Source organism: Rhinatrema bivittatum, chromosome 15, assembly GCF_901001135.1.
Source record: "Rhinatrema bivittatum chromosome 15, aRhiBiv1.1, whole genome shotgun sequence".
Classification (NCBI taxonomy): Eukaryota; Metazoa; Chordata; class Amphibia; order Gymnophiona; family Rhinatrematidae; genus Rhinatrema; species Rhinatrema bivittatum.
The window spans coordinates 62,181,723-62,208,596 of record NC_042629.1 but is presented as its reverse complement, the minus strand read 5'-3'; the positions used below and the strand labels follow the sequence as shown (position 1 = coordinate 62,208,596).

Genomic DNA, 26,874 nt, shown 5'->3' with positions numbered 1-26,874 from the left:
TGACAGAAACCAAAGTGAAATTTGTTGGGGCAAAGATACAGGTGCACAAAGTGACCAAATAACTCCTTCTCTAAAGGGAACAGGCTGAGCCGGTCCTGGGTTTTACCCCTGTTGCACCTATGGACATGTAGTTCAATTATTATTATTACAGTTTTATTTACTTATTTATTTTTAAATAAATCAGGTAGCACACAAAACTGTTAAGAAATATTTAAAGAAGTTGTTAAAAACTAAACTTGCCTTGTCCAACTCTTTATAATGCCCTGAGAGCTACTTAGAAGGTGCCCGTACTGGACCCTATTCCACTCATAGGCTGAGAAGCAATGGAGACCCCACACTTCACACTCTTGTAGCATACTGAAACCCCCCCAAAATCCAGATTTACGACAAAATGGACCATCTTTAGCAACAACATCCTAGAAAGGAAGGGGGAGGGAGCCCGTGCCATTGTTTAATTACAATTCAGGGTTACTTTCCCCAGTGCTAGTCATCCAGAAAGGATAAAATCATGTTGCTGGCTGATATAGATTGTGCTATGTTTTTTCCTTGCAGCGGCTAAGGGATGGGTAACTTCATTGTCTTTTTTTTTTTTTTTTTCCCAGTCCTGGACAGATCCCCTGGCTCTTTCCAACAGCAGCCCCCCCTACACGTCCCAGTCCTCAGCTTCCTGCTCAGAGCTCTGCTGATGGAGGGCCCGATATAATTCTTCTTGGACCGGAGCAGGAAAAAAACCCCCAGTCCAGCCGGTCCTTCCGGGACACAACCCGCAGGAGCTGCTGAGAGCTGCACGAAGGCGATAAGGAGAAGAGGAGCCGGGGTAAAGGCGGCTTCAGAGGCAGGGGTGGGGCCGGCTATTAAGCAAGGAAGCGGGAGGGCTCGGTGACTTGGCCACGGAAGGTTGCAAGAGTCGTGCGCTCGGGCCCCAGGGAGGGTCAGAGGGCGCCTGCTGCTGGCCCAGGAGAGAAGCTGTACAAGGGGGGGGGGGGCGATACAATAAACCAGCGCCCACTTCCCTAACGTGCGCTCAGCACCGCTCCTGGACCCGCGACTGAATATTTAAAATGAGGGGGCGTGCGGCCAAGGAGACGCTAAGGACCAATGTGCGCCCCAAGCGCCTCCTCGGCAGCGGGCGCCCAGGAGAGGCGGCTGTCAGCGGGTTAGGAAAACGGAGGCTGGTTGATTGACCCCCAGCACACTTTTTTTTTTTTTTTTTTTAAACATTTTGGCTCCTCCAAGTTAATATCGCCATTAGCATGCGATGGGCGCTATTAGTTTCACGGGGGGGGTTTGGACACACGTTTTGGACGCGCATCCAACCACAGGTTAAACGGTGCGCTCGGTTGAGTGCACCGAGGTCACTCTCAGCGGGGACGGGTCTCCCGACTCTCGGCCAGCGGGCGGGACCATCCCAGCCATTGGCCTGGGGAGGAAGGAGAATGACTGGATGTTCTCCCCGCCAGTCTCTCTCTCTCTCTCTCTCTCTCCCCCCACACAAAGTTATGGGTTGCAATAACAGACCCTGATGTAATAAGGTGGGTGCTATTTTTGGTACACGAGTTTGTTTCCGATTTGACTCTGAGTTTAGCGCACAAAAACCGTGAGCACAACCGTGATTAAAACTGTGCCCACAACTTAGTGCTGCTCCATGCTAATCCCACGTTAATGAAGCCGTTAGCTGTCACGCACATAAATTATCTTTTGTGCTCGCTAAGCCCGTCCTTCTGCGCACATTTTTGGGCTGGTGCACTTTTTTTTTTTTAAAGTCCCGATGTCTTAGTGCACCTTTAGCTTAGTGCGTCGGGGGTTAACACGTTTTCTTTTTTAGCGCGCGTGTAGAGAACCTGTGAGCTCAAGCTCCCCATACGTTTTTTTTTTTGGTTTTTTTTTTAAACTTACATTAGACCAAGGCCAGAGAGCGTGCAAAGGACCTACGAGTGCAACCTCTCTCTGACCGCCTCACGCTTCTCTCCCTGCTGGGGGCGGGAAGGTGGAAAAAAATAAAAAACCGCGCATCTGTAGCGAATTCTGCAGCCAAGAAAATAATTCCTGCCCGGCCCTAAATGCGGCAAATGGCCTAAAACTCCTGGATTAGCACTTTTCCCACTTCCTTTGTCGAGCAAACCCTAGGTCCAATCTGCAAACGTATTATTAAAATATGTACTCGTTTATTTAATAATACGTTTTTATGAAAAGGTGGCGGTGGGGAGCAGTGTTTCATCTTTCCTGCCTCAGTCACTGAAGGCTCTGCCGTGCTGCCTGCTGTGGCCCCTTCCTGCAGAAAGTCACCGCGCCCGCCGTTTACATCAATTTCCTTCTCCGGTTCAGTCATTCGGTCGAGAAGTAAGGGGAGATGCTTTTCAGAAGCTACCAGGGCACCTCTCAGAGCAGGAGGCTCTGGCATCGCTAGAGAGAGAGGGGGCTGTAGGCTGCCGGGGCCCTGAAAGGGCAGAGGAAGGGGGGGTGGGGGGTTAGTGGGGAGCCACCCCCCCCCCCCAACATCTCAGCAGCTGGACACGGAGAGTCCTCCCCCAAGTACATCGCAGGGCAAGCTCTGAGAGAGCCAGCTGCCTGTGGCGAGGAGGAAAGGGATGGTGGCATTTTCGCCGGCTCAGCTTCTTCCGAAAACGAGAGGTCACACTTTGCTAACCAGTTTTCCCAGTACTGGAAGTTTGACAGGCAATAAAAAAAACCAGAACCATAATCGCCTCCTCGCCCACCCTCCACTCAACAGGGGCAATGATCTCATTCAGTGGGCTCTAACGAGATCTCACAGGGATAACAATCCTAGCCTTCCATCGTTAGTTTAATCGATATTTTTATAATTTTTTTGTTTGGGATTTTTGGCTTGGCAGTTTCCTCCTGTCCCTTTTGGGCTTCCAGCTCAACTGGAACCGGTCTCTACTGGGCCACGGTGCCATACACCTTAATTTGCAACTACCTAGGCTACTTCCCTTCTTATTGTTTTTCTATGCATTTTCCTAACCAGGCCATCGCAGTGAGAACCTCGACCGGGGAGTCAAGACCACAATTCCCCCCCACAACCTGGTACACAAGAACTGTGATTCTAGCAAAGTAGGTATCACCACTGAGCAAAAGCTGGGACACCCTTCTCCACTGCCCCTCACTAGGAACTATGACCACCGCCTCCACCTGTTTCTAGTGGAACAAAAACAGGGTGCGGGAATCAGACCCGGGTCTTCAGCACTGCAGCACACAACACTGTTGCTGCATCACCAGGAAGGTCCTTGTTAAGTTTTCTGTGCCTCATTTTGCCACAAAATGTGAAGCAATGAAATATGATGGTAGGCGGCCATCTTATTTGCCCTGCGGCCCCAAAGTCCCAAGATGCATTGCAGGAGACATCACAGTGCTTAGAACTGGAGAAACACAGTAGATGGCAGCAGATGAGGGCCAGCTGGCCCATCCAGGGTGCCCACTTGACTTGCTTTCTAGATCTAATGCTTTGGGTAGATGAGCACATAAAATTCCCATACTTAAACCTACAGGTCTTAGACGCAGCGTTTCAACTCTGTTCCCACCATCGCCCTCTCCCTCTGTCCCGTGCATGTTTAAATGCCATTGCGGCGCTGGTTTCCACCACTTTTAACTAAGAGGGGGGCGTCCAGGCCTCGTTGCTTTCCTCTTTGGTCCTAAATGTAATCCAAAACCTGGGCCCCTTCCACGTTCCATCAGCAAACTCTGCAGTCAGTAACCCCAACAGCCACCCTAACTAGAGGGGCCTGCTGTCCCGAAACATCCAATCACCCCTCCCATGCTCATTGACGTTAGGGCGTTCTGTGCTGGCTATCCAGAAGGGGGCGTACGTGATCCCCGGGCACAGGAAAGGAAAGAGGAGGACCGAGCAGGCGCTGGTGAGACACAGAATTGGAAATCGTGATACTGGGCACTTCCTAATTGCTAGTGGAGACTCTCTCTGCGGATTAAACCTTACCAGGGTGGATGTCCTGGAAGAGCGATTTCCAGATGGTGTACTGCAGGGGGCCCATGTACTTGGAGGTGGGGAAATCCTCGTACGTCAAGTTGGTTTCATGGATCTTCCCCTTCAACCTGACAGGAAAAGCAAAGCTGGGTTAGTAAAAAGTCCTCCTCACCACGGCATCTGTGGGTAACCACTTCCCTTCCCCGATCCCGCAGCTTAAACCTGTGCCCTTCTCTTCCTGACACCGCCTGACTTGAATGTCAGAAGAAGCTCTTCGCCTCCATGAAGTCCCTTGCTGGACGATTCTGCTGCCCTCAGCTGCCAGGGCCTCTGCAGCGCGGGAGTTACCAAAAAAATCTGCTGATCTGGTTCTGTGTGGCCCTCCCCTTTCCCTCTCAAAAACAGGTCTGTTTTTCAAGATAACCCCCCCCCAAAAAAAACATGCAAATTAGCTTGATAATTAGAGCAGATCTGTGCAGATATAAACCTCGTGGGTATTTACTGGGGGTATCCTTGAGAAACTTGACAGGCACCGGGGCCTCCGAGCACCTGCCCTGAGAATCAGTGGGGACAAGTCTGCAGGATGTTGAATGATCAGGGGCAGAGAACTTCAATTCCCCACAGGGGAGCAGATCTCATTTTCAGGATATCCACGAGGAATATTCATCCAATACCTTTGCTTACAATGTCGGAGCCTGCCCTGGTGTGTGCTGCTATCATTCTATAGAGAATCTGCTGGAACTGAGACGAGAGTTACAGCTGGGAGGATTGTTGCTCTGAAACCCTAACGTGCCCACAGAGGGTCCTAAGGGTATCAAGGCCTGGGTACTTTTCTGCAAGGAAGGGAGTGAGGGGGAAAGCGTGTAGACAGGAAAATCCCCAGCTGCCGCAGTCTCGTGTGCCTCTTCCGGTGCATACGGCAGCTCACTGGTCTGCCGTGCAGTGCCCTACAGTTTTAGGTATTGACCCCTTTGGGGTGAATCAGCCAGGGACCTTCACCACAGGATTTTCTTGGACTGTGGACGCCAGGATTTTCCCCTGGTGTGCCACGCAGTTTGCACTTGTAGGAATGTCATTCAAGGTTTTAAGCCTTCAGACGCAGGAGGGAGACTCTCCCCTGGGTGAACCAGACCAGGACCCTTGCAGGAGAAAGTTCAAGACTTTCAGATGGAGTCATCTTTTTTTTTTTTTTTTTGTACTTGACCTGTTGCCTGGCCTAATCCTTCCCCCTGAAAGGAGCTCCAAGCCTGGGAGATCTGGCTAAGGTCGTGTGTGTCGGTTTCCAGGGAAGCATCCTGGCGCCTGTGCATGCAGGCAAGGCTCCAGCGCTGGCACCTTCAGCTCGAGAGCACTGATCTGCTCTCCCCTGCCCATGGAGGCTCTTGCCCCTGCAATCCTTCCTTATAATGCCTCCATGGGCACATTTCACCTCTCACTGCCTGGCTGCTCTGCAGTAACCCTGTGCAGGGTTTAGGGAGGAGTTTGGGGTACCTCTCAGACAGGGAGGCAATGCCTGCTAGGAAGGCGTGCTGGTCCGCCTCGCTCAGCTTCTCCTGGAGGATCTGCATGCCCTCTTGCACCTTGCGCAGCTGCTGGCTGTACCGCTGGATTTTCTGCTCGATGTCGGTCAGGGTGCGGGCGGTGTCGGCCTCCAGCTCCTCCAGCATGGACTTCTGGCGCTCCCGCAGGAGCCGGTGCAGCCGCTCAAAGGCTTCCCCAATGGTGGCTCGGAGGCTCTTCGCCGATGACTGCATGAAACGAAGGGCAGGGGTCAAAATCATCGCAGCAAGCAACAGGTGGACTACTTTGTTTATATATAAAAAATCAGGGACCTTCATTTCCACCTTTTATTTTATTTTTCCTAGGAATTTATCAGGGCTTATTGTAATGAACAAAAACTGGAAGAATAATCAATGGGAAAAATGGCTCTTTTAGTGCAGGCAAAATTTTGCTGAAAAACATGCATAGTTTAGAAATATCAAATCTATGTGCGTTGTTTTCTTTAACCCTCCCAAAACATGCACCCAGGAATGCCCTCCCCCCCCCCCGTCAGTCTAAAAGTATGCGTGCTGTGGATCCGCCCCCTTCCCCCACACGTACTCCTAGCCAGTGTGAGGGAGAGCTATCCTCAGACAGGCCAAATTTACCCGGGTAAACAGCTTCAAAAACGCCCTCTCTCTCCCTCCTCCCTGAGCCTCAGTTACAGGCTCTCTCCCTGCCACCTTTTGTCTCCATCAGCTCCAACGAGAAAGCAAAAAGTGAAGTCGAAGCACCTGAGCACCAAGACTCAAGGCGTATCATTAGCACAAATCTCATCCCTTCGTCCAGCGGGGACGCCGCCAGACACAGAGTGCAGCCACAACGAAGGTGGAGAGCCTCAATGTGCACTGCAAGGCAGAATCCAAAAGGAAAAGGGAGAAGTCAACCCCGCCCCTGTAAAAATGTGTGTGTGCCCCAGACTCTAAACACATAAGGCAGGATGCTTTTTGTTAATTTGATGGGTATATAATTTCCACGCATTTATATGCCACCTATACATTTTTTTTTTCAAATCGATGTTTTGTTTTACTGGCCTGATGGTAGAAGCTTTTTTTTTTTTTTTTAATTGTAACCTGCCCTGGGAAATTTACTAGAAAGGCAGCCATAAATCAATAAATAACGAGGGAACTCTCTCCATGAAGTTTGTAAGTAGCACATTCAAAGCAAATCAGAGAAAATTATCAATGCACAATTAAGCTCTGGAATTCATTGCCGGATGATGTGGTAAAGGCAGTTAGTGTAGCTGAGTTTAAAAAAAAAAAAAGTTTGAACAAATTCCTGGAGGAGAAGTTCATAAACCTTTATTAACCAAGCAAAACTTGGGGAATAGCCACTACTTATCACTGCGTGATAGCAGCATGGGATCCCACCAGGTACCTGTGACCCGGATTGGCCATTGTCGTAAACAGGGTACTGGGCTTCATGGACCCTTGGTCTGACCTAACATGGCAATTCTTGTGTTCTTATGTTACTTGTCCACTAGGAAACATTTGCCCCTTAACATGGGTAACCCTCCTGTAACCCTGGGATGGGAAAGATTCAATGGACGGGAAGGATATACAGATTAAGTCATATATGGTAACTAGTCATATTCTCAAAGGCTCCACATTCTGTTTGTGCAAATTTTATTGTGACCTTTCATACAGAAGGAGTGAAATTATCCTATCAAATCCCTACAAGCTTTCTCAATTGAAGAATGGAAGGTTAAATCTCCCTGAACGCTGGAGACTGGGGACGCAGGGTTACCTTCGTCTCAGCCAGTTGGTGCTTGAGGAGGTGCAGAGCCTCCATGTGCCCAGTCTCGCTGTCCTGCAGCGCTTGGAGTTGCTCCTTCAGTTCCCGCTGTAAAGAGAGAAACACAGATAAGGTTAGCAAGTAGCACATTTAAGACTAATCGGAGAAAATTCTCTCTCACTCAACGCACAATAAAGCTCTGGAATTTGTTGCCAGAGGATGTGGTTAGAGCAGTTAGTGTAGCTGGGTTCAAAAAAGGTTTGGATAAGTTCTTGGAGGAGAAGTCCATTAACGGCTATTAATCAATTTTACTTAGGGAATAGCCACTGCTATTAATTGCATCAGTAGCATGGGATCTTCTTAGTGTTTGGGTAATTGCCAGGTTCTTGTGGCTGTTGGAGACAGGATGCTGGGCTTGATGGATCCTTGTTCTGACCCAGCCTGGCAATCTCTTATGTTCTTATGATATCAGTCCCCCTTCTTAGGCGTCTCCTCCAGGGAAGCAAACTCACTAGATTTGTGGCCGATTCACAGGTGAAGGGGCTATTGGGAGAGCTACAAACAACAGATGGGGACCCAGCAGCGTCACCATGCCAAAACCTTCACAGGCAGATGGAGTTTCTCCCTCCCCCACCTCTATATTCCTTCAACCCTCACCCAAGTATCGGTCACTACGCTGCTCTCTTTTAGCTGGGAAGATTAGAAAACAGCTCTCAAGCTCCTGGCCCATGCAGGTCTCAAACTGGTCAGCAGGTGGCACTAGAGTGGTCCTTGGTTCCAGTCCTCTTGATGCTCCAAAATGTACATGAGGTATCCGAATGCAGTTGGTCAAGCCACCAGGTGAATTTACATATTTTGGTTACAATGAAAACACAGTCCTGTCCAGGGGCCATGAGGAGTGGACGTGAGCATTGCCTTGTCAGTGCCAGGATTCCTCAGTGCTGGACAGCCTGAGCAGCCAGAACCCAAAAAAAGAAACAGATTGTTGCTCGAGAGCAACCAATAAACCCGAAGGCTCACTGATGTGTGTTTCTTGGGCTGCCGAAGGTAGTAGAGATGTTCTGGAAGGTTCTCTCTCTGATGAATGACTGTACATATGCAAATGCTGGATAAAAGAGAGACAGCTGTTCAGCACCGTGGCCTGGACAGCGCCTGTGACAGATGGACAGATGCCATTGTCCAAATCAATAGCGCTTTCCAAATGTTTGAAGTGCGCCAAAATAAAAAAAAAAATCAAGCTGTCAAGAGGAAACGTGCAAAGATGTTTTACCAATACAAAGCATGACTGGAGGGGAGGGGACACGTATGCACATATTGTCTTATTTTTTTGCAAGCTTTGGCCTGTCTTGATCTGTGAAAGCTGCACTCAGCTCTGGTTCTGCCACATTCTTCTGCCATTCCTGAGGAGAGGGGCAGGAGAAAGCAGGGAGAAGGCTACACATGAGAGAGAGCAGAGAACGTCCTCCTCTTTAATAAAGATTCCGGGTCTCAAAAAAAAAATAAATCAAATTTGGGAGAAATCCACAGGCTTCGTGGAGTCCCGTGCTTATGTCACAAGTCAGGGGAAGTTTTAATTATTTCCTGGACATCAAGGGGTCCTCCCTGCAGTCAGTCTGTGCTGGGTAGCATTAACCTCTCCAGCTTAAACACACACAGAACCTCCCAGACCCGTCACAAAAATGACCCCACAGTGGCAGGTCACAAATCTGCCACCCAGTCAAGTCACTCCTTAGCACGTCCTTGAATGGCTGCGGCAGTGAACCACAATGGCCCAGGAGATGCCAGATGCAGTACGCCAGCAGGAAACTCCAGGACAATCCATTTTTCCAGCGAGGGTCGAGGATGCGGAGAAACCGCAGGGATAAACCCCCACGGCAGCCACTTCCCGGGAAGTGCCCCAGGACCATTTACATGCCAGCTCCATCAGAGAGTACAGCTGGACTGGAACAAACCCAAAACAGAGACACCTCCCCCCTCCCCCGCCTTAGTGAGGACATGACTGCCGATCTCAAAAAAAAAAAAAAAATCTTCTTTACAAGTCTCGTCAATACCCCGATGAAAAGCATCCTAGCACCAAAAAAAATCATCATATCCCATCTTGTTACTGGATAGAACGGTGCTGAATTATTTCAAACGATGTAAGTCAGAAGAAAAGAGCAGGCCAGTTCTAAGCAACTGAATTAATAACCTGCTTTCCAGGCAGGTCATGGTGGCTTTTTTTTTTTTTTTGTAAAAGAAAAATAATAAGGGAGATATTCACAAGATATTCGGTAGGGGGAAAAAAAAAAAGTCAAAGGTATTTGTCACAGCCTGTAAAATGATATTCAGAGGGAGCAGGAGAAGGAGCCACCATAGACACTATTAACACACTCCACTCACAGATCTGCCCACAAACAGTTGTTTAACCAAATTCTCTCGTCTCTCTCATTTGCCACTAGCAGCCTTCAGACACATATGTATTTACTCCTGTTTGATGCTGGTGTAAGTCTAGGATGGTTTACATTGAAATTGTCGGCTCAGTGTGCTGAGGCGATCGAGAAAGCAAACAGAATGTTGGGAATTATTAGAAAAGGAATGGTGAATAAAACGGAAAATGTCATAATGCCTCTGTATCGCTCCATGGTGAGACCGCACCTTGAGTACTGTGTACAATTCTGGTCACCGCATCTCAAAAAAAGATATAGTTGCGATGGAGAAGGTACAGAGAAGGGCGACCAAAATGATAAAGGGGATGGAACAGCTCCCCTACGAGGAAAGACTGAAGAGGTTAGGGCTGTTCAGCCTGGAGAAGAGACGGCTGAGGGGGGATATGATAGAGGTCTTTAAGATCATGAGAGGTATTGAACGAGTAGATGTGAATCGATATTTACTCTCTCAGATAATAGGATGACTAGGGGACACTCCTAGAAGTTAGCAAGTAGCTCATTTAAAATAAATCGAAGAAAATTCTCTCTCACTTAGTGCAGTTAAGCTCTGGAATTCATTGCCAGAGGATGTGGTTAGTGTAACTGGGTTAAAAAAGATTTGGATAAATTCCTAGAGGAAAAATCCATAAACTGCTATTAATTAATAAGCAATAATAGCTGGAGATTTATCTAATGTTTGGGTACTTGCCAGGTACATGCGACTTGGATTGGTCACTGCTGGAAACAGGATACTGGGCTTGATGGACCCTTGGCCTGACCCTGTTCTAATGGAATACTCCCCTGGTCGCACAAATCTCATTTCCTATGTAAAGCATTTTAAACACTTTAATATATGTAGGGATAAATTAGGAAAGCCTACCTACAGCAATCCCTCTTTTTTACCCCACTGCATAACACATCAAGAGACTTCATATGGTTTTATACTTTATTTTTCAGCACTGGTTAGAATTTCCCATGCAAAAGCTGAGCCTGGGCAGTTTCTGGAACCCAAGGGTTTACACGATCGAAGGCAGCATGGCGTTACCAGAGGTAAAATCTTGTCAGACAAATTCGATAAACTTCTTTGACGGGGTGAGCAGAAGGTTGGATCGGGGACGTCACTAGAACAAAGTGTGTCTGGGTTTTAGTAAGGCCTTTGACACTGCTCCATATAGGTGGCTTATAAAGTGAGAGCCCTTGGCCCGGGCCCTACAGTGAGTGACTGGGTTAGAAACCGGTTGAGTGGGAGATGACAAAGGATGGTGATAAATGGAGTTCACTCCAAGGAAGGGGGGCTGGAGTTAGTAGCAGGGTGCCACAAGCCATCAAAATCCTTGGAGGGGTTCTTGTCAACATTTTCGTAAGAACGCTGCAGAAGGATTGTCGGGGAAAAAAGGTTTGTCTTTTTGCAGATGATATCAAAATCTGCAACAGGGCAAACAGCCAGGAAGGTGTGGAAAACATGAAAAGGGATCTAGTGAAGGAATGGTCTAGGGGTCAGGAAGCTAAGATTTATTGCTAAAAAATTGCAGAGTTATGCATTTAGGGTGCAAAAATTCAAGAAAGAGACACAGTACAATGAAATTATTCTAAGCACAAAGGAAGAGCACAATCTGGGGGTGTATTTGATGATCTTAGGTTGGCCAAACAGGTGAATAAAGCGATGACAAAAGCCAGAAAGCTGCTTGGCTGGATAGGGAGAGGAATGGACAGCAGAAAAAGGGAGGTGATATTGCCCCTGTACAGGTCCCCTGGTGAGACCTCACTTGGAATACAGAGTACAATTCTGGAGACCTCACCTTCAAAAGGATATAAACAGGATGGAGTCAGTCCTGAGAGCAGCTACTAAAATGGTCAGTGGTCTTCATTCTAAAGCGTTTAGGACAGACTTAAAGATCTGAACATGTACACCCTGGAGGAAAGGCAGGATAAGGGAGATATGAAAGACATCCCAGGTTTCCATGCACAAAGAAAAGGAGGCACTAGAACAAGGGGTCATGGGATGAGGGTGAAAGGGAGTAGGTTCAGGAGGAATCTAAGGAAATATTTCTTTACAGAGAGAGTGGTGGATGCATGGAACGGCCTCCCAGTGGAGATGGAGAAGACAAGGGCGGTATCCGAATTCAAGAAAGCATGGGACAAGCACAGAAGATCTCCGAGGGCGCGGAAGGGATTGGAAAGCTGATAAGCTGGCATGGGCAGGCAGACTCGATAGACCATCAAAGTCTTTTTCTGCTCTCTGGGTTTACCAAATCCACTCTTCAAGCACTCACATTTATTACAGAACTCAGCAGCTCGCATGCTCGCCGGACACAAAAAAATATGATCGCACAACACTAGTCCTAGCCTCGCTGCACTGGCTTCCCATCCAAGCCGGAAGAAAATACGAAACATTAATGCTGGTACATAAAATGAATTCGTAATACCAAAAGTACCCTGGCTAGGTATCGCGCTGCACATACACACTCCTTCCCCAGCACTGCGCTCTCAATACAAAGGACTACTGGAGCAAGCACATTTAGGCGAGATTAGGGACCGGGCCTTTTCAGTGGCCAGCCAAATTCTGTGGAACACCATGCCAGAAAAACCAAGAAAAATACAGGTCCCGGAGCATTTAAGGAGGCCTTAAAATCATGGCTGCTTCTGCCAGGAATCTGAAAACTAATTCCGCGAGATCCAGTAAGTATTTCGGACGCACCTTCCATCGAAAGCATTTGACTTAGCTCAGATGAATTCCCAGACGCGGAGTTTTTTTTTTGTTTCCTTTGGTTTACAAGTCTGGCTGTTTTAAATCGTGCAGGTTAAGTTCTGTCTTTGTAAACCAATGGGACCACAGGAGCATGCGGTGTAGGAAGTTTTTTAAATAAATAAGCAGAACCTCATCTATTACATGCCCTAATCTAAACCCAATTCTTCTTCTCATCACATCTTTATTCCTCCCTCTCTCTTACTTATTCTGTCACATGCCTCACAGTCGGTCACTTTCTATACATCATGTACTCTATAAACTGGACCGGACTCATAACCTGCAGAGAAGTCCTCAACCTAACAGTAATTGATGGAGCAATGGGCCCGTACTTGCCATCCAGGGCTACCACTGACCAAACTTGTGATTATGTTCTGAAGAAGATGGGGCTCCTGGGTTTCCTTGGCGGGGAGACCCATATAAAGGGTGCTGCCATGGTCTATTGACGGTGCTACTATAAGAAGGACCACTGCTTAAGGCACAGGCGTCTTACGCGCAGCAGAGGTGGGTCTCTAAGTCAAGGCAGCAATCAAGCTCCCCCTTCTCAGCTCCCTAGCACGAGAGGCTACTGGAAACAGGCTGCAAAGCCCACGGAGCCCATATTCCCACATTTCCACCATCAACACTTGTTGTGACTTCATAGCAAGAGTGTCTTGGGCACCAGACGGTACCCCCAGCCATGGGTCACCCTCTGCATCGCTCATGTAAACACTCAGCCTCCAGCCCTGTATGGCTTCCTTCTAGGTGCTTGGGCCACAGGTGACTTCCTCATCCATCATGGCCTCCAGGACATAAGTGTAGAGGATGCAGGCCATTACACTTAGTGGGAAATATCTGAAACAAGGCAGTGTGACATAATGGGAGGTACGCAAGACATTTTTTCTCATAGAGGCAGGTGCACAGCCTCCCGGGGGCAGGACAAAACACTATCACGCTGCACAAACACACGTGAAACAAGAACAGAGGCTTCTCACTGCTTAGTGCTTGAAACGTGAGGGTTAAGCGGTATTGCCGCACGCATGGAAAACAGTCTATACCTGCTGCATATTTCTCTGTTTCCACATTCACTCATCAGGCTGCTTAACATCTGAGATCCGAGCCTCAGGTATTAATGGTCCGCATCTAAGTTTTGACTGACAATGCAAAACAGCAATGGAATAGGTTAAACTGAATCAGTCGTGTCGTGGTAGTGCTACAACGTGGCTTCCAAGTGTCCAGCAATGAAGCTGTCACGACACAGCAGTCTTGTGCCCCCACGATACCTCTGCCGTGAAGTAAGAGGGATTCTGCCGACAGGCTGTTTCTCTCAGCTTGCGGCTCTGACGAGTCTCTATGCAGTAACCGGGCCCTCAGAGCGGCAGAGGAAAGAGGGAATAATTTCACAGATGGGCAGGTAGCTGGCTGTTGGCATGGAACCCGCAGATTTTCTCTCTATGCACCACGAGGTTAAGAGATGAAAGTCAATGATTAACGGCAGGCTTGCTCCCTTGCGCTTCATCTTGTTCTCAGAAGCATCTCTGCCACTCACCTAGGGGGCCGTACATAGATTAAAAAGCTGGGCGTCAGGAGGCGCATGCAAAGCATTTCTGCCTTTCGTTCCTGCGCTTGGGCTGAGAATTATTTCCCGACACATGAGAGGTAGTGGCAGGGACACCTTGGGTCCTCCTCCCATATCTCATCTGCAGCCTCTCTGCAACCTGCAGACAACCTGACAAGGTTCTTGTTAACAGCCTGGCTAGCTGGAGGGACCCTGTTCCTAGCCTTATCAAACTGTCAGCATGATGTGCTCTGCGAGAGACAAGACAGTGTCAAGCCAGCTGGAAGGGCATCCCTATTAGTCTGGTCCACCACAAGAGCAGCTGGAGGCAGATGGGGGGAGGGAGGGAGGATAGAGAGAGAGAGAGAGAGCTATGCCTGAAATGAAGGAAAGGAAGGTTTGTATTCTAGGGAGCCCAGAACACCAGAGCAAGACCATGTCCACAGAATTCAGAGCTCATAAAAAGGCATCGGTCAGATTTATGGCTCAAGGAAACTGACTTCATTGCTGACCTAGGCTGCTTTCAAACACAGCAACCTGAAAGTTAAGGCTCCCTGTTTTCACGCGTATCAATTCTCAGAGCTATCCAGAACCCCCCCCCCCCCCAACCCAACAGGACGACAGAGTCCTCACGCCCTGCCCCAGGCCCATCAGCCCCCTCCTAATTAAACTAGGGATCCCTACACAATGATCTAAATGAAATCTGCTGCTCCTGGCAGCCCAAAATATAATTTGCAGTAGGGTTTTCAATGTCTGCCCGAGATCGGCTCCTGTATTAAGAGGAGACGTGATTTCTAGGATATCGAGGATGGAAGCAGCAACGAGTTTCGTCACTCTTCCTGTATTACCTGAAAATTAAGGCTTTTAGTACCTGGTGGGGTAGGGGATAATCATTAAAACCTTTCGATCTCTATAAATTGAAAATCACCTACCGCAAGATCGAAGACGGTTTGCATGGTTGGCCTGACATACATATTTCTTCGGGGGTGGGGGAGGATTAGTCTGCTAACCGCGTCTATTTTATGTTCTCCAACGCGTCCCTTTGCAACGTCCCCACTAGAGAAATTTTTTTTTTTAATTATATGATCTTGTTTCCAACTTCATACGCCACATGAAGGCTCCTAGGATTAAACCGAATACTTTGTGGTGGGCAGAGGACAGGGGAGGAATAGCTGTGCCTGACCTTGGAATCTATTTTTGGGCAGCAGGATTGGTTTGCATCCGGGCTTAGCTGGCTGCTGTCTTGGGCATGGCCAACGACGGTAACACAGACCTATCCACTGTTCTCCCGTGCGCGCTCTCCTCTTCCCTGGTTTGGCAGCTGTGTAGAGCAAGCCTGGTGCTAGTGCACATCTGGACAGCTGTTTGTAGAATTGATTTATTTATTTTAAGGTACTTACGGGGGTAAATCTAGCTAATTGCATCTCTTAGCTACAAACCTGGTACCTTTTTGCCAGAAACAGCAAATCTGGCAGGAGTGTGGCTACACTTTCTCTGGCGCCTTTGGAGAGACAGTTCCACCAGATCCTTGGATGCGCTTTGAGAAGAATTAGATAGTTCTACTCGCTTCCTGTATTTGCAGATTAAAAGGGCCCTAGAATGAGATGTCGAGGGGGGGGGGGGAATTCCTAGGGGGCCCAACGGTGTCGAGTCTGCTGGGCAATCTCATTTGCCTGGGGCCTCCTTGATGTCAAACATGGATCAGACGCTCCTGTAATGCCAAGACAGAAATGTAACGATGAGCCTGGCATCAGAGGACTGGCAAACAAAAATTGGGAGGGCGGATCACAAAATCTCCAGATGTGGTAAAGCTACTGGGGCTAACGGTTTGGTTCTTTCACTGAACCTAGAGGTAACTTGTTTTCTTTGTCTAGAATCGATCCACTGGCTGCCATTACATGCTGAAAGGTTTGTATTCAGACTGGCACACCTGATGGACCTGTGCTTTGGGAGGACAGTTCTGATTTGCAGTCCAAGTTGAATGTTCGGACACAATTAGTTAATCAGTGTTGCTCTCACATCTTTTTTTTTTTTGGTGCTACCGCTCACACGTGTCACTCTTGTGCCTGTTACCATACCATGCCATGCATACGTATTTTTCTCTTTTCGGCTGTTGGGCTACTGGGAAAATGGGGTCGTTCTGGTATATTATAAAAAAATTACTAATTCATCTAATGCATGCAACCCATTTCACCAAGCCCATGCTTAGGAAGTCTGGTTTAGAAAGCAACCACCCAGTAAGTGGTTACTGTGTCAATCTACTTAGAGCCATAGAAATACGGGTCAGACCTTTTTATCTGACAAAATACATTAAATTAATCCAAGAAAAAAAAAATCTGGGCTACAGCTTGCTTCTGGGTTACGTAGCAGGCTGAAGCCAGGGTCAGAGAATCTGCCCCTTCCATAAGAGCAACGCTTCCTAGCTACACAGACTGGCGCTGGTACTGCCCTCACCCTCCAAACGCTAAAATCCTATGCCCGCTGCCACCTCCCCTCTCTGTCCTCCGTAGTCTCTCTCAACCCCCCAAAACAGCTGGAGGCACACAGTGAAGAGCAGAGAGAGACGGAGGGAGTGATGGTCACCCCAGAGCTCGGTGTAGAGTCAGCGGGGGCCAGAAAGGAAGCCAGGATGAAGATGGGAGCCCGGACAGTGACAGGAAAGGAAAGAGACCTCGGATTTCAAACGCCAAGAAGTGGGACCGCATCCATGCAGCTGGAGCAGAGAGGCACCACAATAGCTGAGAGGAGACTGCAGGATGCAGGGGTTATGCATTGTGCCCCCCGATTTATCTTAGCTGTATCTAGGGCAGCAGTTTACAACGCGGAAGTAAAGTGATAACTTAACACGCCAACCATTAAAGACTCCACTCAGCAACTATATATTTCGGATTATGTATATATACTGTACTATTGTATATAATTAACCTCCTCTTTCTCTCTCTATTTTTCCTCCTCCCAGTTTACAGCCCCTGTTAATTGTAACTGCATCTCTTCATCACGTTTAGTTATGTTCTTGGTTTGTTCTTCACACCCCTGTTTCATGTAAACCGGCATGATGTGAACGCTTTCATGAATGCCGGTATAGAAAAACCTTAAATAAATAAATAAATTAAATAAAATGTGTAATTTGTTTCTGAGTAAAAAGTGCAGTCAGGGAGTAAGGCAGGTGGCTAAGCTACCGCGTCAGATGAGCGTCCCTTAGTGCTACACTGGGAACAGCCCTCGTCCTCGCGGTTAGCGAATCTCCTTGATTTGTGAACCCCTGGGAATGACCCTGTCTCTCCCCCTGGGGGTAGTCCCTCTCTGCCTTTCCTCCCTTCCTGCTCCCAGGCGTCACCGGTCGTCCTTCCTTTGCAGGACTACAATGCAGGGCTTGTGCGAACGCCGCACTCTGCAGGCTCCGAGCTGCGTGGGGGGGAGGCATGAGAGTGCGCGCGCTCTGGCATTTACACGGTGAGACGCGAATCCCGAGCTATGCAGCGGGAATCCCGCAGTCTCACAGCCTCAAGTGAACTCTGCAGACTGCAAATCTGTTTTGCTACAGCGTGAAAGCAGCAGGTACTTACTGCATGCTTATTTATTTATTTTACATATTTATTTTCTGCTTACACAGGCTCACCGAGCTAAACAAAATACAAGATAAGAACATAAAACGTCAAGTACATAAAAACAACAATAAAACAAAATTCTAACAAACAAACAATAAAAACACTGCTGCCAGGCTGCAATAAGTCCTGCCACTCTACAGCCAAAATCATAAAGAGTGCTATACTCATTGAATTAGGAAGGCATTAAAACCACATGCTATAAAAGCCTGCAGCACGTGTCCACATCCAGAGGATCGGGAAGAAATGCAAGAGGTCTGGAGGCAGAAAGCTGACCTGGCATCCTGGAAATAATCCATTCCAGAGCATGAAAACCAAAGCAACAGAGGCGCAATGGTTCCCAGTTCTGGGCGGTTTCTGCACTGCCTGGCAGAGAACATAGTCCATTCGATACCTCTGCTGCCAGGAGGAAGCAGATGCAATGCCAGAGACACGGGTGCAGCAAGTTGGGCCTGGTGCTTTTCTGAAAGAGTCAGGCAGAGCTCTGGGTCTTCTCCCGGGCAGGGTCAGGCTGCGGCTCCCCGGGACGAGATTAAGGGTCCCTCCCAATGCAGGACTGTACGCGCCAACCCGTAAACTCACACCTGTGCCTGCGACCTGCACGTGCGTGGCCAAGACCTGCCCTGCTCGGGTGCGGCCGAATAAACCCGGACTCAAAAAAAAAAAAAAAAAGCCAACACCTTCAAGAACTAGGTTTCTGCTAACCCAGTCACCAGCTCAGCACCTCCTCAAGCCCCTTGGAGCAGGATTTCCATTCTGGGAACAAGATCTGCGTGCCTCCTGCCTTCAACCTAGCCATCACATATGAAGAAGTGACCTCTATGCTCCTGACAGCCCATGTACAGCTTTCACCTCTGGGCATTTATTCAGCTTCTCCAATATCGGAACCTGCACAGAATCTCGATTCCTTCAAGATCAAAAGGGCTACCAGAACGCTCATGGCTTTTTATTTATATTCCGCTTTTCCTGGCACTTCAAAGTGTACATCAAAGAAGATTACATTCAGATACTGCGGGTATTTCGCTATCCCCAGAGGGCTTATAATCTAACCGGGTCATTCATCAAAATGCGTTATTGTTCATAACGCATGGTGCGAATGCTAATTTTTTTTGGAGGGGGTGGGATCAGGGAGGAGTTTGGGCGGGATTTAGTTCAATGAGGGGGTATTATCGCACGGTTTTAATGCCGGAAATAACGACACTTTTTTTCCCTGACGTGAGGCTGTGCGATATGCCCGAAATGGCCATAACGCAATTCGCAATAAATTTTTGGAATTGCATTTTTGCCATTTCTGGGCTTGGGGAGGAAGAAAGGGAGAAGGGAATAGAGAGTGAGAGCGAGAACCTCTGGGCAGGGCCTCACTGTGTGCACCTATTTATATCTCTATAGGAGGGCCATCTAATACGTCGCGTTGAGGTGTTGGTTTAGGGGCCAGTTTCGCATTAGAGTGAGATGCACAGTACACCTTAGTGAAGATTTGACATCATTTGGAGTGAGGAAAGTCTCACAAAGATGACATTTTGTACTATGTTATCTCACCCTAGCTTGATGGTACCCTGTTAACGAGCGTCCATTTTCCTAATCTGTGGCCATGCACAAGTTAGGAAAAACGGAGACTTTAAAATTGGGCATCCGTTTTCCTAACCAGCTGACAGCCACCTCTCCCGGGCGCTCGCTGCCAAGGAGGCCCCAGGGGCACGCAAATGTCCCCTAACGCCTCCTTTTTATTAAATTGCGCGCCCGGGAGCGGTGGATCGGTGCACGGTAAGGGAGCGGGCGCTCAGTCATGAGTGCCTGTTTAACTTGCACAGATATTAACATGGCCACACCCCTCATTTGATTCAGAAAGCTTACAGTTGCATTGTACGCATGCTTTCTCGGTGCAATAATTATAAGCAGAGCATTAATAAAAGGCATTAGAGAACGGAGGTGCTGAAAAACAATGGCACATTTAAAAAAGGGACGCGGGCTTTTAAGAATTAGAAAGGCACGGCGTGCAAATCCCCAAGGGGATGTCAACAATTATGGAAGATATCCAGACACAGAATCCAGGTTTCCATGACAACCTTATAGCCCAGTTTTGGGGAGCCTATGGTACTCTCTACCCTAGGATCTCCTGGCCCAGGAGATGCTAATGCATTCCACAGCCAAGGGCACAGGACCAGCTCTGGAAACTGATAATTATAAGGTGACTTCTATGGCCAGTAGTTACTACCATAAGCTTGCTGGGCAGACTGGATGGACCATTAGGTCCTTTTCTGCCGTCATTTCTGTGTTTCTATCTTTGTATCGAAGAGGACTCCCAGGTGGGTGAGTTGCTGTACGGGCTTCTAGGTGACTTTTGTTCCTATTAGTTGTCACCACTACCATTACTTTTCATAAGTATTTTAGGAGCTGCTGCCAGGCCAAAGGTTAATGCCTTGAACTAGAAAAGATCTCCCAATATTGCAAAGCGCAGACGCTGCTGGTGTTGTCTTCTTATTGATTATATGGAGGTAGGCGTCCAATAAATCTATTGACGTCAGAAGCTCTCCCTTTCTTACTTCTGCAGTTACTGTCCTTAATGTCTCCATCCGGAAGTGGGGTATATGCAGGGGCTGATTTACCACCTTTAAATCTAACACAGGCTGAAAGGTACCTTCCTTCTTCAAGACAGCAAAGCAAACTGAACAGCTGCCCTTCCCTCTCTCCTGCGCTGGGATAGGTACTATTGCTTATAAGTATAATGGTGCCTGTACTGCTATGCTCGTGTCCCTGGCATGGTGACTGCATGAATACTTCTTTTACTGGGGCCTTTGGTTCTAATGCCTACCCCCAGTGTCTTATTTCTAGGACCCACTGGTCCTTTTTTTACTCAGGTCCACGCCTCGTAAAATTATTGTAGTTGGCCCCCTACTGGTGGGATTGAATGGCGGCTCTGGGCACCGTCACTGGGTGCTTCTGCCTGCTGCAGGACCTTTGGTGTCTTCATCTGTACCACTGCATCTGCTACCTCGAAAGGGTTGTACTTGTGTTAAAGGACTACACTTCTGGTAGACCTGGCTTATACCGCCTATAGTTCTTTGCCTTGGCCCTACTCGCAGCGCCTCTAAAACTACGCCTAGCCTTGTCCTTGGTGAGCCTCTGAGGTTTTGTTTCCATCAAGCCTTTGACTAATTTCTCTAGTTAGTCCCCAAAGAGCTGTCTGCCCTTAAATGGAAGCCTTCTTGATTTGGTCTTAGAATCCAAGTCTGATGACCAATTTTTCAGCCACGGTAGCCTGCAGGCCAACACATTTGTTGTCATTTACTTGGCTGATGCTCTGACTAAATCATACAGAAAATCTGGCCGTGGACTTTAGCACTGTCCCCTGAGTACCACTGGATTCTGAAGCATCTGGGTCCTCACCCCAAGGTGAATGGATGTATCCGAGCAATGCTCCGATGAGAGCCACTCCCTACTGGTGGCTCTCATTGGGTGCCGACCTTCCTTTCAGCTGGCAACAGGCCTCATGCATTGCTAGGATGAACTCCGAGAAGAATTTCTCCTCAACAGAGAAAATTACCAACATCTTCCCCGATTGCCCAGTAAAAAGTAAAGAATGTAGTGCAGGGTTTTTGACATGTTATTTTTCTTTTTTAGGAAGCTATTATGAGGAATCTCCCATTTTTCTTGGATAACCAAATGCAACTCTCCTTTTGATTGATATGTTAATGATATTAGTGTTCTAAAAGGATATTGTAGTTTTTTCTTGTATTATACAGAGTAGAAATATACAGATGTATATTGACAGTCTTGTAAATTTTTCATGAACACTACTAATCCATGTATTTCTGTTAATGCAAAAGTTTTTGATTTTTGTATTTTGGAAAACGATAAATAAACAATTAAAAAAAAAAATAATAATTTCTCCTCCCCCCTTTGATAACTCCTGGGGAGGCTGTAACCCCGCCGCTGTCAAGTGCCTATCTGCTCGACTCAAAAACAGCTGGGAATACGGTGGAGGGGAGATGGTGCTGCCCTGCGGGACTAGCACCGCCTGCCTCCTCCACTACATCCCCCCCTTTCTCCAAGCTCTGGAAACTTTTCTCCACCTCGGACTAGGAGTTAAGATTCTAGCGCTAAGAAAACAGGAGGTAATCCAGAACAGCTCTCTGCACTGGGGAATAACACCCAGTGCGAAACTTCCAGGCGAGAGCGCCAACTCTAACGCTCAATGTTCCGCGCACATTTTGGGGGCCGATGAATTAAGATGTTCGCTAAAAAACGGACTCTCGTATTGAGCGCCCGTTTTCCCAATGCATGCGCAATCACATCCCCTGGGCTCCCGATGCAATATTTAAACGAGAGGCAGCATTAACAAGGGCACTCTAACGGAGAATTGAGCGTCCGTAGCGCGCAATACAAGCGTCTGTCTTCATCCCACTTTTTTTTTTTGTTTTGCTATAATTCACTTCATCAACCTCAGCAAAATATTAGGTGCCCCTTGCTTTGGACGTCCAAATTATGTGGCAATTAAGAAAAGTGGGTTTTGGCGGGGGTTTTAATGAAATGAAAATATACAATTATTTTTCTCCACCAAAAGCAGTAAATTAAAGGGGGTGGAGGGGGGAAAATCACGCTTATCACAAAACAGAGAACATGTTTTCTAATGTTCTCCCGAGCCTTTGACTGCAAGCTGAATTTACTCCACCTCTGAGCTGGTTACATTTTCTGCATTAAAAAGCGCGGGTTGAGCGCCCAGCGCCTTACTGCATCGGGAGGGAAGAGTTAGTGTCCTCATCTACATGCGATTTACATCTGATGGGCGCTACCGGGTTCGTGTTTGTTAGGGCGCACACATTCTGAACACGCCAATCTCCTTGCTGCATCCAGCGCTGGCCTAGCACGTCCAAAATGTGCGTCCAACCGCCTGTAAACCTGTGTGCTAGGCTGGGTGCACTTTATTGCATTGGCTCCTCTGTGGGTGCAAAGCTCCTTGTTGCATTGGCAGTAGAGTTTGCGCATAAATAATGCGAGCACAACGAAGGGTTAAGCCGTGCTGAGCGCGCCTTTTTTGCATTGGCCCCTGTGTTTACCAGCAAGCACTGTAACAATCTAAACGGCTACCAACACGAACGAGGCTCTTGCGCAAACATCCAGTCGCCTATGTCCCCATGGACTGCACAGGACCTGGCCACTGCCAAGCCCCATTCGTTTCTGAAAGTTCCCATGGCCTGCAGCATTGCTAGCTCAAGCTTTCTTTATCTGCGTCTTGTGGTGTCCTTATCTCACCCCTTGCCTTTGCTTTCAAGGGACTTGGTATCAGAGATAGGTTTGCAAATTCTAACAATTATACACATAGAGAAACAGGTGCATAATTACTTTTTTATGGCAGAAATATGAAAGCAAATTAAGGGTTAGGTGCAGTAAGGATTTTCTTCCATTGTGTGTCTAGAGGGAATATGCTTGGCGTATATGTATTCACATTAGGATTTTTGCTTCTGCTTTTGTTAACGTATTGTGCAACATGATTATGCATGTAATAATTTGTTATCCGCAAAGAACAATTAATTGGGATATGCAGAATAGAAGTATTTATTAATAATACCCATGGGGGAGGGGTCAGTTTTCAGAACGTGCTCAGTACTTCTCTCAGGCACCTACATCGTAGGTGCTTAAATCTTAGGGGACCTAAGTTTTTGACTGAAAATTCACCTAGACGCAGTTTCCTAAAACTGTTTGCAGTCCGCGCTCCTCTCTACTGGCCTCCAAGCATTTTTCTCCTGCCCTAACCCTTCCCCAGCCGCAGCCCACTTTGGCCTAGTCTGTTTAAAAACAAAAAAAGGGACCAATTTAGGCTCCTTAATTCCCCCTAAGTCAGGCACCTAAACCCTTTGGGAAATGACCCCCTTATAGCTCTGCTTTGGGACCATTGAATTAAAAAGGTGACAAAGCCCCTGCAGACTCTAAACTAAGGCCGGGAGAGCCGCAAACCCAAATCCCAGACATCATGAAACCGAAGGCCAAACATGTTTTTTTTTATTTTTGTGGTGGTGGTGGTTTTGTTTTTTAAGCTCCTAAGGCCCCTGTGCACTATCATTTGCTGATATTGGGAAGGGAAGCCTCACAGTAACACGATAAAAAAAAAAATGTTTGACTGCGCCACTACGCAGTGGGGTCCAAATCTCTGAGCCGAGATCCAAGCCCGGACCGAGTGAAACGGGTGGGCATGCGAGGGAAAAAAATCGAGGGCCGGTTTCCACACTCGGTGGAGCTTTCTTACGCTCAGGATGTCCCCGTACACGAAGGGGATGCTGACACTGTAATTAATCCCCCCCCCCCCCCCCGTCAGGAGAACGAGGAGTAAGACACAGGACGGCCAAGCTGAGGTCTTTAGATGTCCAAGCTGAAAGCGAGTTCTCACTTAGGATTATTGGGAGGTCCCAGAATGTTGATTTCCCGGGGGGGGGGGGGGGGGGCTTTTTGCTTTGTTTTCTAACATTCACAATAGAAATCTTGCAGATGTAGAGGAATCAGAGTGCCTGGTTGGGTTTCTGCGTTGGGCTGTCTGAGAATCATTTACAGATGTGAGTGCTGGGAATGAATGACGTTTCATGAAGCCCAAGTGACATGTGATGGACAGGGTGATTTTTTTTTTTTTCCCCAGTAAGAGAGCAAGAAAATAACTTTTCCCCCTCCCCTCAAACTCAGAATAAGAAAGTTTCCTGCCACCTTATACATGGATCCTACATAGCAAGCCTTACAATGAGGTACTGAAGGGCAGCCTAGGTCAGCCCCTGTAAGAAAACAGCTCCCCCTGGGAGACAGAAAACATCAAATACGAAGCCAGAAGACGCACGCAAGGCCTTATTCAGTTTGCCTATCTTCCTGAGCCAAGGCGATGTCGCAGACTCCTCTTCTAAAACCATTTTTGTCCCTAGCACCTTTACTGGGAAGACTGCTGTTTGCACCCAACAGCCCCTCTGTGAAGTCACTGCTTCCTACGCGCTAATTCTTAGGGTCTATCCCCTCACGGCCCCTGGTTCTAGGCCTGCCACTCAGGCTTCTGTTTCCGGCTGGCCCTCCCAATGAGCCTGCGGCTTACCTGCAGCTCCTCGAAGGCCTCGTCCACGTTGGTGACCTGGTGCTGCTCGTGCAGGGCGGGCTCGTCGCAGAAGAAGCACACGATGGCCCTGTCCGTCAGGCAGAACAGCTTCACCTTCTCGTGGTCCTTGCAGGGGAAGGAGCCCCTCTGGGCGCTGAGGATGGCGTCCAGCGGGAACGCGGAGTAGCGCTCCACGATGTTGGACAGCTTCAGGCTGGGGGAGAGAGTGGGGTCAGAGAAGGTCCTGCGGCACTCCGGGCAGTCCCGGGTGGCCTGGTGCTCCTGCCGGCTCCAGTGCTCAGTGATGCACTTCCTGCAGAAATAGTGCTCGCAGCCAAAGCTGACAGGGTCCTGGTAAATGCTCAGGCATATGGAGCAGAGCAGTTCATCTTTAAGACAGCAGGCCATCATTTAGGCTCCCACGGTGGTGGGTGATCGTCTACCCGCCAAGCCCTGAGGAAACTGTCAAGCACCAAGTACCGAAACCCACTAAAGCGCACCAACTCCACTGCTAACCAGCACAGGGTACCACACTGCCCTGAACCTTCACACATCCAAAGGCAGAAACCCACCGACAACACACCTATGCACACCTGAGCACCCTCCCCCAACCCAGAAATCCAGTACCAACTTCTACAGGAACCGCACTGCCCGAAACCCACACATAACCCAAACCAGAATCCTCCCCAGAAACCCACCAACTGGTACCGGTACCATGCACCCGTAATCCTCTCCCTAACCCAGCACCAAGTGCTGCAAGAGCCTGCCCAAAAATCAACACACACACACACACCCCCAAACCCAGAAACCCACTGCAACAAAATCCCTTGGAAGCAGGCGCTCAGGAGGAGAAGAAGCCTATTAACAGGAGAAACTTGCCCTGCATACTGCTACAGTATGAAACGGAACTGTTCACAAAATACTCTTTGTGCCCTTCACTTCCTGTGCTCCCAGACCAAACCTTCTTTGTTGTCTATAAATCTGGAATAGCAGCTATAAAACCCAGCTCCCCGCCTCCCTCCCAAAAAAAAAAAAGGCAATTTTTGGTGCAGCAGCTTTCAGAGCTTTCATGTCACAGTTTTGCCGGCTTATATTCTTTTTTTTTTTACCTCCGCAGCCGTTCCCCCAAAAAACTTTTCCACATATTCCTTTGAAACGCCCCCCCCCAGCAAAGCAACAAACAAATAAATAAACAAACCCAAAGCTTGAACAAATCCCAGCCAACTGCCCAGAGAGGAATGGACAAACAAATAAATTATCTTAGTTATTTCATGTACATTCAATTAATGAACAAACGCTACGCCCAGAACAACATCCCCCCCACAGAGAGGTACGTACGTGCCCCAGCTAGGACGGCGCTGAACAATAAATACAGCACTGATTTGGTAAAAGCAATAAAAAAAACAAACAAACAAGAAAAGGAAGAATGAAATCAATTAGAGGGTAGGCTCCGATCTTTCCAACTTCTTGCACAAACAGCCCTCGCCCCAAGGCCTCCTCTTATTCTTTAAAATGCACCAATGCCGGGAACTACCCGCACAGTCCCAGCCATGCCCGGAGGTCCCAGCTGCCCCGCAGCCCCTGCACAAGCGGAATCAGTAACTGCCCAGCTGTCCCTGCAGGGCTGATCTGGTCCCCGTCCCCCCCTCCGACGTGGATGCAGGACTGCAACTCCCAGGCCAGGGACAGCTCCAGATCACAAGCCCCCCCACGCCTAACCTAAGACCCCTGCAACCCCGGGCGCCTTCCCCTGCTCTCCCCCTTCCCATTCAGGAAGCGGAGCAGGACTGAGAGGGCTGGCCCCAACCAAGCGCAGAGCCGCTACCGAGGGCCGGGGTCGGGGGGGAGCCCCGGGGGTTTTCGGCGGCGACTACCCTCCCATGCTCTCGCTAGGGTCACGCAGGAGGTTACATCTGTCGTTAGCTTATGTTTTTGTGCAGGAGAATGAAAGCGATAAGAAGGGGTAGACCGTGCAGAGAGAGGACACGGTAGCATTACGGGCTCCGGCTCCCCCATAAGGATGAATGGTACTGGCTTAATTTCCTCATTGTTCAGTAGAGAACTGGTTTGGTGACAGCCACAGTGGAGGGAGGGAGGGGGGGGGGGATTTAAAGGGACGATGTCCCTACTGAGCCTGGAGGGATGTTATCCACGGGCTGACTGAAATTACACACGGCGAGAAAGCGAAAGATGGGGACAAATGAGAGTGAGATTACGAAAAACAGAGAGAGACAGAAGAGAGAGCAAAGATAGGAGAATATAGATCGGAACAGAGAAAGAAAGAGAAGCAGGGGGAGGAGAC

The 26,874-nt window shown here is 48.4% G+C and overlaps 1 protein-coding gene across 1 annotated transcript in view; it reads right to left on the bottom strand.

The window, feature by feature from the left end:
* The window catches only part of TRIM62 (tripartite motif containing 62), a 30,558-nt gene extending 4,316 nt beyond the window's left edge, over positions 1-26,242 (bottom strand). The window contains exons 1-4 of the mRNA XM_029578853.1: positions 24,573-26,242; positions 7,226-7,321; positions 5,432-5,688; positions 3,953-4,068 (exon numbers count right to left, since the gene is read on the bottom strand). Of these exons, the coding sequence (XP_029434713.1) occupies positions 3,953-4,068; positions 5,432-5,688; positions 7,226-7,321; positions 24,573-24,983 (880 nt within the window). The 5' untranslated portion in view covers positions 24,984-26,242. The remainder of the gene's footprint in view (positions 1-3,952; positions 4,069-5,431; positions 5,689-7,225; positions 7,322-24,572) is intronic.
* Positions 26,243-26,874: the final 632 nt, after the last annotated feature.